Source organism: Hyaena hyaena, unplaced genomic scaffold (assembly GCF_003009895.1).
Source record: "Hyaena hyaena isolate Hyena2069 unplaced genomic scaffold, ASM300989v1 scaffold_2, whole genome shotgun sequence".
NCBI classification, from domain to species: Eukaryota; Metazoa; Chordata; class Mammalia; order Carnivora; family Hyaenidae; genus Hyaena; species Hyaena hyaena.
The window spans coordinates 5,402,571-5,414,199 of NW_024080634.1; the positions used below are offsets into that span (position 1 = coordinate 5,402,571).

Sequence of the window (11,629 nt, forward strand, 5' to 3'; positions counted from 1 at the left end):
TAAACTGTCATCAAGTTTGTAACATTAACACCGTACAGCAAAATCTCCACAGAAGATGAACATATAAGGATAGTAAAATACTCATTATGTTGAGGCTAGTTTGGTGGACACATGGGTGTCTACAGTCCTTTCCACTTTCCTCTTTCAAATTTTCAAGACAAACATTTGGAAACACAAAGGCTGTGGCTCTGTCAACTTCCAGGGTGACCTTGAGCAAAATCTTGCATGTAGCTGTACATCAATCAGTCTCCTAGGTGTACAATTTGAGAGAAGTCATAGGATTGCCATGAAGAGCAAATGAACTAATACCCGTGAACAGCCTGAAAACAATGGCCATGGAAACAATGGATAGGTCCATATTTAAAAAAATATTTTTTTTTACAAATAGTTTATTGGCAAGTTGGTTTTCATATAACACCCAGTGCTCATCCCCACAAGTACCCTCCTCCATGTCCATCTCCCCCTCCGCCCCCACACCCATCAGTCCTCAGTTTGTTCTCAGCATTCAAGAGTCTCTCGTGGTTTGCCTCTCTCCCTCTCCCCCAAGATTTCCCCCCTTCTTCTTCTCCATGGTCCTCCGTTAAGTTCCTCCTAATCCTCCTATACGTGCAAACATACGGTATCTGTCCTTCTCAGCCTGACTTATTTCGCTCAGCATAACACACTCAAGGTCCATCCATGTTGCTACACATGGCCAGATTTCATTCTTTCTCATTGCCATGTAGTATTCCATCGTATAGATAAACCACATCTTCTTGACCCATTTGTCCATTGATGGACACTTAGGCTCTTTCCATGTTTTGGCTATTGTTGAGAGTGCTGCTGTGAACATTGGGGTCCATGTGCCCCTATGCATCAGCACTCCTATATCCCTTGGGTAAATTCCTAGCAGTGCTATTGCTGGACCATAGGGGAGTTCTATTGTTAATTTTTTGAGGAACCTCCACACTGTTTTCCAGAGGAGCTGAACCCGTTTACATTCCCACCAACAGTGTAAGAGGGTGCCCGTTTCTCCACATCCTCACCAGCATCTAGAGTCCTCTGATTTGGTCATTTTAGCCACTCTGGCATGAGGTGGTATCTCAGTGAGGTTTTCATTTGTATTTCCCTGATGAGGAGGGATGTTGAGCATCGTTTCATGTGTCTGTTGGCCATCTGGATGTCCTCTTTGGGGAAGTGTCTGTTCATATCTTCTGCCCATTTCTTCACTGGGTTGTTTGTTTTCGGGTGTGGAGTTTGGTGAGTTCCTTATAGATTTTGGATATTATCCCTTTATCTGATATGTCATTTGCAACTATCTTTTCCCATTCCGTCGGTGGCCTATTAGTTTTATGGTTGTTTCCTTTGCCGTGCAGAAGCTTTTAATCTTGATGAGGTCCCCATAGTTTATTTTTCCTCTTGAGTCTTTCGCTTTTGTGGATGTATGAAGTAAGAAATTGCTGCGGTTGAGGTGAAGGAGGTTGTTTCCTGCTTTCTCCTCTAGGGTTTTGATAGTTTCCTGTCTCACGTTCAGGTCCTTTATCCATTTTGAGTTTATTTTTGTGTATGGTGTGAGAAAATGATCTAGTCTCATTCTTCTGCATGTTGCCGTCCAGTTCTCCCAACACCATCTGTTAAAGAGGCTGTCTTTTTTTCCGTGGATATTCTTTCCTGCTTTGTCAAAGATTACTTGGCTGTATACACTTGGGTCCAGCTAAGTTTTCAATTCTATTCCATTGGTCTATGTGTCTGTTTTTGTGCCAATACCATACTGTCTTAAAAATCTTTCCCTACAAAAGGGCTATTAATGTTTTCTCTGTTATTTGGTTTTTCTAAACTGACACACAATACATAACAAAACCTAGGACAAACCTTAGCATGACAACTGCTGGGTTGGAAATGTACCCCAGTATGACTTAGATCCTTTTTTTCCATGATACTTTACAAATAACTAATTATATAGAACACTGAGCAACTCTTCCCTTGGACAAACACTAGATATAGGCAATATAGGCAAACAGGAGCTTATGTGACCATTAGATCAAACATTCCAAGCACTCCTTGGCCATAGTGAGCTTCATAAATATTCCCTCGCACTGGGGCCCACTGGGAATCACACAGAAGGAGGAATCCTGCCCACACCCCAGTCTCAGCACAAGCCTTAATTCTCTTGTTCTCCCTCTTGAGATTCTCCTAAAAAAGCAAAAGAGTCTGTGTCCTCAGAGGCAGTTCCCCTGTGCAAGGCACTTCACTGCATCTTGGAAGAAAGCAACCTTTCCTTTCTGCAGAGGAAAGAAGGACACATTCCCGAGACAATATCTGTACTCCTTTATTTCTACTGGGGTTTTCCTAAAAATTTTACTTTACCTACCCTGTATCACTAGCCCCCTATTAACCCAAGATCAACTACCTTAGTTTTGGGGAACACATCAGGTGGCCTCAAAACATTGCTTGGCTCAGATATAGGATCCTAAGCAACACAGTCCTGGTTGGGCTCAGGGTGCAGCCCCAGGATATACAAATTTGATACAGCTTTATTAGGAAACCGTCTGGAATTTGGCCCCTCCTTTCGTGGAGGGATAGAGGTGGGGCCTTAGCCTCTAGGAGTCACAGCCTTCGATCTGAGAACACAGTTTTCCTGGCATCACTGACTGTGGCCAGGCATCTGCACCACTAGCCCTCGGTGTGGTCCACAGCACCGTCCACTCCACACACAGGGACACGCTTGCACTCCACACAGCCATGTCTTCACACACCCGCGTGGCGCTGGTGACCGGGGCCAACAAGGGCATTGGCTTCGCCATCGTGCGTGACCTGTGCCGGCAGTTTTTGGGGGACGTGGTGCTCACAGCACGGGATGAGTCACGGGGACAGGCTGCCCTGCAGCAGCTCAAGGCCGAGGGCCTGAGCCCCCGCTTCCACCTGCTGGACATCAACGACCTGCAGAGTATCCACACCCTGTGTGACTTCCTACGCAAGGAGTACGGGGGCCTGGACGTGCTGGTCAACAACGCAGGCATCGCCCTTAACAGTAAGGACATGGGAACTCTTAGGCCAGGAGACCTCCCTTAGGGGACCACTCAGGGTGTGTTTGTGGCTGGTGTCTGAACCACTGCTATGGGGCCTGGTTTCTGAGGGGATCTAGAACAACCTCCCTAGGGAAGTAGATGGACTGGAGACCCAGGGAGAGCAGAATCCTCCAGAAATTACAAAGCTTTCCAGCCAGAGGACTTCGGCACCGCCATGCATCAGACTATCAGGGATCTCACCCAGGTTTTTCCAGTTTCCCTGGATTGGTTGTGAGTCATTTCCTAAATATTTAACCTATTTTGCAATAAACAACATATTGTAAACAAGGACACACAGAAATCCCATTGTGCATCCTTCCCTTAGGCTCCCCAGATGGTGCCCACTTACAAAGCTACACAGCATCCAGCAGCCAGAGAATTCACACCGGGACAATAGTGTTATCTAACACAGAAATGACTGAGAACGCACCAGTTTGCACATGAAAAAAAAGTTATTGTCACTTCGTGGAATATTCTTAGAATGCAACTTCTTACTAATCTATTCTCCTTCTCCCCTACCAGTGCGTGATCCTACACCCTACCATATTAAAGCAGAAATGATGATGAAAACAAACTTCTTTGGTACCAGAGACATGTGCGCAGAACTGCTGCCTCTAATGAAACCCCAAGGTAGGTGTGACAAGGGGCCCAAGCAGTGCTGTTTCTGAAATGATGTGGCTCCTGCCTCGCAACCCTTCTTCCAGCCCTGCTCCCTCTCCCTGCTCAGCCACCATGGTCTCCCTGCTATGTCCTCACATGGACAGGTGCTATATCCCTCAGGACTCTGTACATACATGTCCAGCACTCAACAGTGACCTCTGTCCTGCTGGCCTTTCACAACTGGCTCTTTGGTCTCATGTCGTCATTTCAGACTCTACTCACAGAGGCCTTTTCTTCACTCTGTGTCCCTCATAGGTGCACTTCCCTGGGGATTCCTTCCTGGACCCTTTCTTCTCCTTCTCCCTCCCTCTGAGTGATTCTATTTAGGCTATTGGACTCTTCACTCTTCAAATTTCTCAGGCTCCCCTAAAATCTGTCACCTGCCTAGAACACTCCCTAGGACGTTCTCTTCCTGCCTCTCCTTCTCCTCAGGACGCCATCCCGTCCCTCCACTAATCTTACCACTTATGCCCCCCATTCACACCCCCATATAAACATCTAAAATATGTCCAGATGACCTTTGTAATTGCCAAATAACATCCTGGTAACAGACCACTCCATCCACCCTCCATGGACTGGGTCACCATTCCTACCTCCTGATTATCACACCAGGTCCTAACAGTTGTTCTACAGAGTTTGTCCCCAAGATTTATCCATCCCAGCTCTCCAACAGAGACTCGGCTGTCATTTATGAACAACTGCAACCTTCCTAATAGATGCAGCTTCTTCTGTCTTTTCCTTTCTGGTTATTCTCTGTACTCCCTAGTGCTCACTTACTCCCAAAGGTCTATCAGGAGCAAAGTCTAATCCTGAGAACAACTTGTAGTGATCTCTGTCATCAGACCTGCCACAGTCCAAGTCCAACAACCTCTCCTCACCTTGTTCAGTGTTTGCACACACACACACACACACACACACACACACACACACACACACACAGCCATAATTACTTGGTTGTAAACTACTGCAACATTTACCCCCCTGTTAACGTGATGAAGGAACCACCACACATTTAGTACACTAATTAAGTAAGCTGATACTTTTAGAAAGATTAGGGTGTCTGGCTTGAATGAGGACATGCATGTCCAGTTTACTCTCAGTTCTGCCTCCACTGCCTCTTCCGTCCTGGAAACATCCTATCTTCCTTCTATCCCCGACTTCACTGGCACCCAAGGGTACTCTCAAATGTCCCTCAACTCCTTTACTCACCACAACATTGATGGGGGATGAGTTTTCTGTGCCAGCATCACACATCCTCCATGTATTCTCCTTAGAAGGCACAAATCACACTTCTGGCTGATAGTTTTCTCACGTACTGAACAGTGTGGTTACCCGCTGTGTACTGGCCCAGACCAGAATGAGGAATGAATGCTCTCCTGTATTTGCAAAGGCAGGCTCTAGCCAAATATTGATCTTGTCTCAGGAAAACTACACTCATGCATATGGAAAAGCGAACTATATTCTCAGAGTAAGAGCAGGGTTTTCTTGATTTTGGAAATAAGAAAGTTCTTCTTGTTTGGGGGTTTGGCAGCCACAGTGGTTCATGTTATCAGGACAACCCACTCTGGGGAGACTATCTGGGAGGAGTCCTAGCTAGGGTAGCCAAAGGAAATACAGTCCCTCCTCCCCATACTTCAGACACTAGGATACAAAGTACAATCTCTAATGACATTCACCAGTTCTCTGTGGGTTAGAACACATCCAAAAGGCCAATGTGTGCTCTGTTTTTAGGCATGGAAAGATAAGCCAAAAGACAGAATCTTGACTTACAGATATTGAGAGATAGGAAATGTTGAGTCTTCTTTTATATTTAACCAACAGAATCAAAACTCAACCAATTGAATCACTAAGGCACCCCTCTTCTTATATTTTTTAAGTTTATTTATTTATTTTGAGAGAGAGAGAGAGAGTACCAGTGGGAAGGGGCACAGAGAGTAGGAGAGGCAAGTCCCATACTTTCATTGCAGAGCCCAGTTGGGCCTTGGACTCATGAACCATGGGATCATGACCTGAGCAAAATCAGTGGTTGGACGCTTAAACCAGCTGAGCCACTCAGGCACCCCAATTCTTCTTATGTTTTAATTCTTTCTTCAATAACAGTTTTAGTTAAATGTTAGGCAGAAAACAAAGATGAGAACTTACAACAAACAGATGCCCATCACCTGTCTTAACCACGCAATTAGTATCAGTGTCACATATATCCCTCCCTACGTTCCCTATCTTTTCATTCTCATTACACCAAAAGTCCTATTCCTGAAATTGAAAGATATTCTCCTTAAAGGGATGAGCTATTTTCATTCTTTCTCTCTTTAAATTATACTCTACATTTATTTCAAAAAGATATTAAGCTATAATCATCTCTAAGGTATTGAACAAATGTTGGAAATCTGAGCACTCTTGTTCATCATACATAAGCTTAAAATACTAGGTAGAAATATGGTCTTATTAAGGCTACTGTTACTACGGAAACCTTACAGAAGTTGTTGTCAACCTTTCTTTCAGAAGGTACTGCAATATCCTGTACTCTGACAAAAACACTAGAGGAATATGGAGGGAAAATTATAAGAGTAAAATATCTCACTCACACACATACTCTGACATATTGGTTCTAGAAAGGATAGGTGGCTGGACATTTCTAGATGTGATGTGCTAGGCATTTTATATAAGGTCCCCATTAAGAACCTGGAGGAATAATGGATCTCCAGGTCACAAGCACAGCTCATTGAAGAACAAGGTCATGTGACATCCAATTAGTGGTTCTTCCCACTGCTCAAGGTTCTCAAATCATTTTCCCTACATTCCCGTCTTCAAATGAAGCCTTACCTAGTAAGTCCAGAGAAACAGGAAATAAAAGGACTCTGCTCTATTGGGGCAATGTCTTCCTCATTCCAAGACTCCCAGCTACCTCAGGGAAAACCACAGGAGGCATATTTTAAAATTTTTGAAGTGTTTTCCAAAACCCCTTATCTGTCAAGAGACTGAAGAACTGGTCCTCTTGATATCAGAAAACATGAATCTTCCAGGGAACATGACAAAAGTTAAAACATCAAAAGTCAGGAGAACCAGCTTTGACATACAGATTCTGAATAGCCATGAGAGTCACATACTGCCCTTGAAGTATGTGACCCCAGATGAGACGATGTCTAAAATATCTTGTGTTCTGGAGATCAGTGTGGCTCTTCTTTTGGAAGTAAAGTTTGGAGAGGGAGAGATTTCCTCAAAATAGATCCTGGCCACATACAGGTACTGGTCTGGACAAACTGTTAGCCCAAAACACACAGCAGCCCCACCAGAACACGAGTCCTTTCTTACTTGGGTGACATGCTTTTCACACTGACTGTCACAGGGAAATCCTTTACATGCTACCTCACACACAATGTCACACACTTACAGTCACACATACAGTCTCTTTCTCATATGTATACATATGCACTCACACACCCTTATCACAGGAAATCTGGTTGCTCCATACACTCTTTTTTTAAAAGTTTATTTATTTGTTTTTGAGAAAGAGAGAGCACACATGTAAGGGTGGGACAGAGAGAAAGAGAGAGAGAGAGAGCGCGCGCGAGTGAGAATCCTAGGTAGGCTCCAAACTGTCATTGCAGGGCCCAACACAGACTCAAGCCCACAAACCATGAGATCATGACCAGAGTTGAAATAAAGAGTGGGACACTTAACTGACTAAGCGATCCAGGCACCCCACCCTTAAACTTCTTAGCACACAGACTGTGTGCATTCCAGCTCAGAGTCCTCGAAATGACACATGAAAGCCATGAGTCTACTCTGGAGACAAAATATTTGGATCAGATGCTTTGCTGTATAAACTCTCTAAGTACCTCCTATTCCTGCACTTGTGTTTCCTGTCCTAAGCTGTCAGACCAGAAAAGTTTACCATCTCACCCATTTCTGAGGTGAAGCCCGCTGACAGCCATCCTGCCCACTTGGAGGCATGGTTAGTGCATGAAACTGGCCTGGGGTGAGGGAATGGTTGAAGCATCTACTACAAGGAATTTACCTACAAAACTATCTTACTCCCAGTCAGACTTCCCTCATATACACTGGTAAGCGTTTTCACAGTGGACACTACTTTTCCTGAGATAGACAATACAGAATAGACAAGGGGGCATCACTTCACTACACACAGCCTATGGACAGGTAGTAGAGTTTCTCCATCTACTGACTATATTAAAGGTACATAAAAAGATAGCTCCAAGCCCCTATGAGTAAATGTTGCTGTCTTTCTGGTATACCAGTCACCCAGCATGCGTTCCTCTGCACCTGTCTTATTTCACACACTTCTGTGTTCTGCCATTTTGAATCATTAATGGGTATTATTCTTATTGTGAGACAGACCAGTGATGTTTCTGAAAATAAAGTAAATCTAATTAGAAGTAAGTAATAAAACCTGAGAGGTGCTTACTAAAACATTTGAGATGTAAGTTCCATTAAACTGACACTTAACATGATATAGATGAAAGGAAGGACTGGAATAACTGACCCCTTTCTCTTTTTATTTTTTTCTTTTTTTTTTTACAAATAGTTTATTGTCAAGTTGGTTCCATGTAACACCTATGCTCATCCCCACAAGTGCCCCCCTCCATGCCCAACTCTCCCCTCCCCCCACCACCCCTCAGTCCTCTGTTCTTAGTATTCAAGAGTCTCTCATGGTTTGCATCTCTCCCTTTCCCCCACCATTTCCCCCCTTCTTCTCCCCCATGGTCCTCCATTAAGTTCCCCCTAGTCCTCCTATACCTGCAAACATATGATATTTGTCCTTCTCTGCCTGACTTATTTCGCTCAGCATAACACCCTCAAGGACCATCCATGTAGCTACACATGGCCATAACTGACCCCTTTCTAAAAGGTATTTATGTTAGCAAACTCTTACATTCATAAGGCACTTTCTAGAAATCATTTTAATTATCTCTAAACACCACTTTTCAAAAAAAAAATTTAATAGTTTATTGTCAAGTTGGTTTCCATATAACACATAGTGCTCATCCCCACAAGTGCCCTCCTCCATGCCCATCACCCCCCTTCCCATAGTCTCCCACCTTCATCAGCCCTCAGTTTGTTCTCAGCATTCAAGAGTCTCTCATGGTTTGCCTCCCTACCTCTCCCCCACTATTTTTCACCCCTTCTTCTTCCCCACGGTCCTCTGTTAAGTTCCTCCTAATCCTCCTATACGTGCAAAAATATAGAGCTGTCCTTCTCTGCCTCACTTATTTCACTCAGCATAACACCCTCAAGGTCCATCCATGTTGCTACACATGGCCAGATTTCATTCTTTCTCATTGCCATGTAGTATTCCATTTAAACACCACTTAATGAGAGTCATAGTGTCATGCATTGTCTTTTTCATTGAACTTATATGGCACTGCCATTCCTTGGTGGGATGGAGCTCAGAGTTAAGTGACCATGACTGTATTCCCTGCATATTTACATAAAATAAGGATGGTTTCCTAATGTTATTGAAGCTCTTATTGTTCATAAATTCTCGTAACCTTTCTATTACACAAAGGATACCCATGGAGATATAAACATAGTAAACTATACATGTCAATATAAGTTCACATTAATGAATACTAACTATATATTTTTGAAAAAGATTAGTGAGAACTACATGATCAACACTCGGCTTTACTGAGATACAATTCACATATCATACACTTCACCCATTTTAGGTATGCAATTCAGTGGAGTTTAGTATATTGACAGAGGTGTAGAGCAGTCATTACCTCAGGATTAGCACCTTGTCATCACCCCAGGAGAACTTGTGCCCTTGGCCTGAGCCCTATAGTCGTGCATTCCCACTGCCATAAGCAACCTCAAATCTACTTTCTGTCAAAACATTTACTTTTCTGGACATCCGCATGTAAAAAAAATCATATAATGAAGTCTTTTCTCACTGGCCACTTTATTTTGGGTAATGTTATCAAGAGTCATCTTTATTGTAGCATTTCTTTTTATAGCACCTCTTTAACATGGGACTCTTCCACTACCCCTTTCCATGACCATATCGCCTAGTGTTTTCTCACTGCTCTCAAGGTGATGAAATCCCAACATAGAGAAAATAGCATGCACCTTGGCCCATGACGCGATTTGTTTTTACCTGGTTACAGCAGAGTGACAACCCCTATGCACTCTGTTCTTCAAAAGGTCATCAATTAACTGATCTGTTGTTTCTTGGTTGATAGACACCCATTCACTGAGCATTGCCCATCAGAGCATAAGACGGTAAGTGGTCCCAAAGGGGACCTGTGAAGAAAAGTGGCTCTCTACTCATCATTGCAGTGAATGCCTCCTTACCTTCGGATAACACGTTTCTGTATAAATCACTCTCTTTTCTTTATGGGACATCTGGGCACTGCCCTCCCCGTTAGATCATTTCGCTGATGTCATCTGAGACATTATGAGTGTTACAAGGGTCAAGACTGTATTGTGTCCTTCATGTATGTAGGAAGATTACATTAACACTCATAGCAAACTGGTAATTGTCTCCCAAATGGACAAATTCAAGCAATTTTGGTATTCATCATTCTTGTGCCTGCTATTCCATGTGACTACTTGTGTTGTATTTTAGGCAGAGTGGTCAATCTGTCTAGCATAATGTGCTTAGTAGCTCTTAAAAATTGCGGCCCAGAACTTCAGCAGAAGTTCAGAAGTGAGACCATCACAGAGGAGGAGCTGGTGGGGCTCATGAACAAGTTCGTGGATGACGTAAAGAACAAAGTGGACCAAAGCGAAGGCTGGCCTGATGTGAAACTCCCACCATATGGAGTGTCAAAGATGGGTGTCACGGTCCTGTCCAGAATCTACGCCAGGAAACTGAGTGAGCAGAGGAGAGGGGACAACATCCTCCTGAATGCCTGCTGCCCTGGGTGGGTGAGAACAGACATGGGTGGACCTAATGCCATTAAAAGTCCAGAAGAAGGAGCAGAGACTCCCATCTACTTGGCCCTTTTGCCCTCGGATGCTAAGGGGCCCCACGGGGAGTTTGTTATGGAGAAGAAAGTTGAACAATGGGAACCCCCGTCTCAGTTCCCTTCATGGCTTTTTTCTGTAATGTCATGATTTGACTAAACATATTTCACAGTCAACAACGTCCTTATCAAAAAAATCATTTTTCATATCAAGTACTCACATTGAATTGTCTACTAACTCTGTGAAGTCTTTTGTGATTTCTTTTCTGATACTTGAGAAGAAAAAGTGGAATTAATCACAATAATGATTGAACATCATAGATCAATAAACAATTCTAATTAAATGTCCACATGTGCAGATTATTCCTTACCAACCAGTCCAAAAAACTACCAGGGTCTACATTAGGTCAAGAGAAGGGACTTGAACACAGGGGTTGGTATACATAGTGAATATTTTTGCCTTTGTAGGCCAATGGCCTCTGTTGGACCTACTCAAATCTTCTGTTTAGCTTGAAAGTCACCATAGAAGATATATAGACCCATGAACGGGGCTGGATTTTCCTAGCCAGTATTGTTTATTAGCCTTCAATATGACATGGCCACCTCACCATGGAGAGACATCCATGTGGTCTCCTTAAATATGAAAGTCATTAGAGAAAAAGTTGCTTCGAGGTGAGAAATGGAAGTGGGCATGAGAGGTGCATCCATGAGACAATCTGAGACAAGGGGGAAAGTGAATATGGATTGCTATCAATGGCATGAAAGAATTACTGTTAAATCTCCCCAAGGCAAATGTGCTATTCATGTAAGGATAAAGTGCCACCGAGTTGGTAACATTAACATGGTCTAGCAAAATCTCTAGAGAAGATGGAAGATAATAAAATACTCTCCATGATGAAGTTAGTTTGGTGGACTCATGGATGTCTACAGTCCTTGCCACTTTCCTCTTTGAAAGTTTTCACATCAAACATCTGGAAATAAAAATGTCTTGAATCT

General features: G+C 43.3%; 1 protein-coding gene across 1 annotated transcript; it reads left to right on the forward strand.

The window, feature by feature from the left end:
• The first annotated feature begins 2,716 nt into the window (after window positions 1-2,716).
• Window positions 2,717-10,914, forward strand: LOC120229760 (carbonyl reductase [NADPH] 1-like). Its single transcript, XM_039228971.1, has 3 exons — window positions 2,717-3,010; window positions 3,570-3,677; window positions 10,294-10,914. Exons 1-3 carry the CDS (start codon window positions 2,722-2,724, stop codon window positions 10,782-10,784), a joined length of 888 nt encoding a protein of 295 aa, XP_039084902.1. The 5' UTR covers window positions 2,717-2,721; the 3' UTR covers window positions 10,785-10,914.
• Window positions 10,915-11,629: the final 715 nt, after the last annotated feature.

Coding starts and splice junctions, on each gene's coding strand:
- LOC120229760 (XM_039228971.1), top strand. CDS start 2,722: ATGTCTTCACACACCCGCGTGGCGCTGGTGACCGGGGCCAACAAGGGC. Junction 3,011..3,569: donor CGCAGGCATCGCCCTTAACA/GTAAGGACATGG, acceptor CTCCCCTACCAG/TGCGTGATCCTACACCCTAC. Junction 3,678..10,293: donor GCCTCTAATGAAACCCCAAG/GTAGGTGTGACA, acceptor GTTGTATTTTAG/GCAGAGTGGTCAATCTGTCT.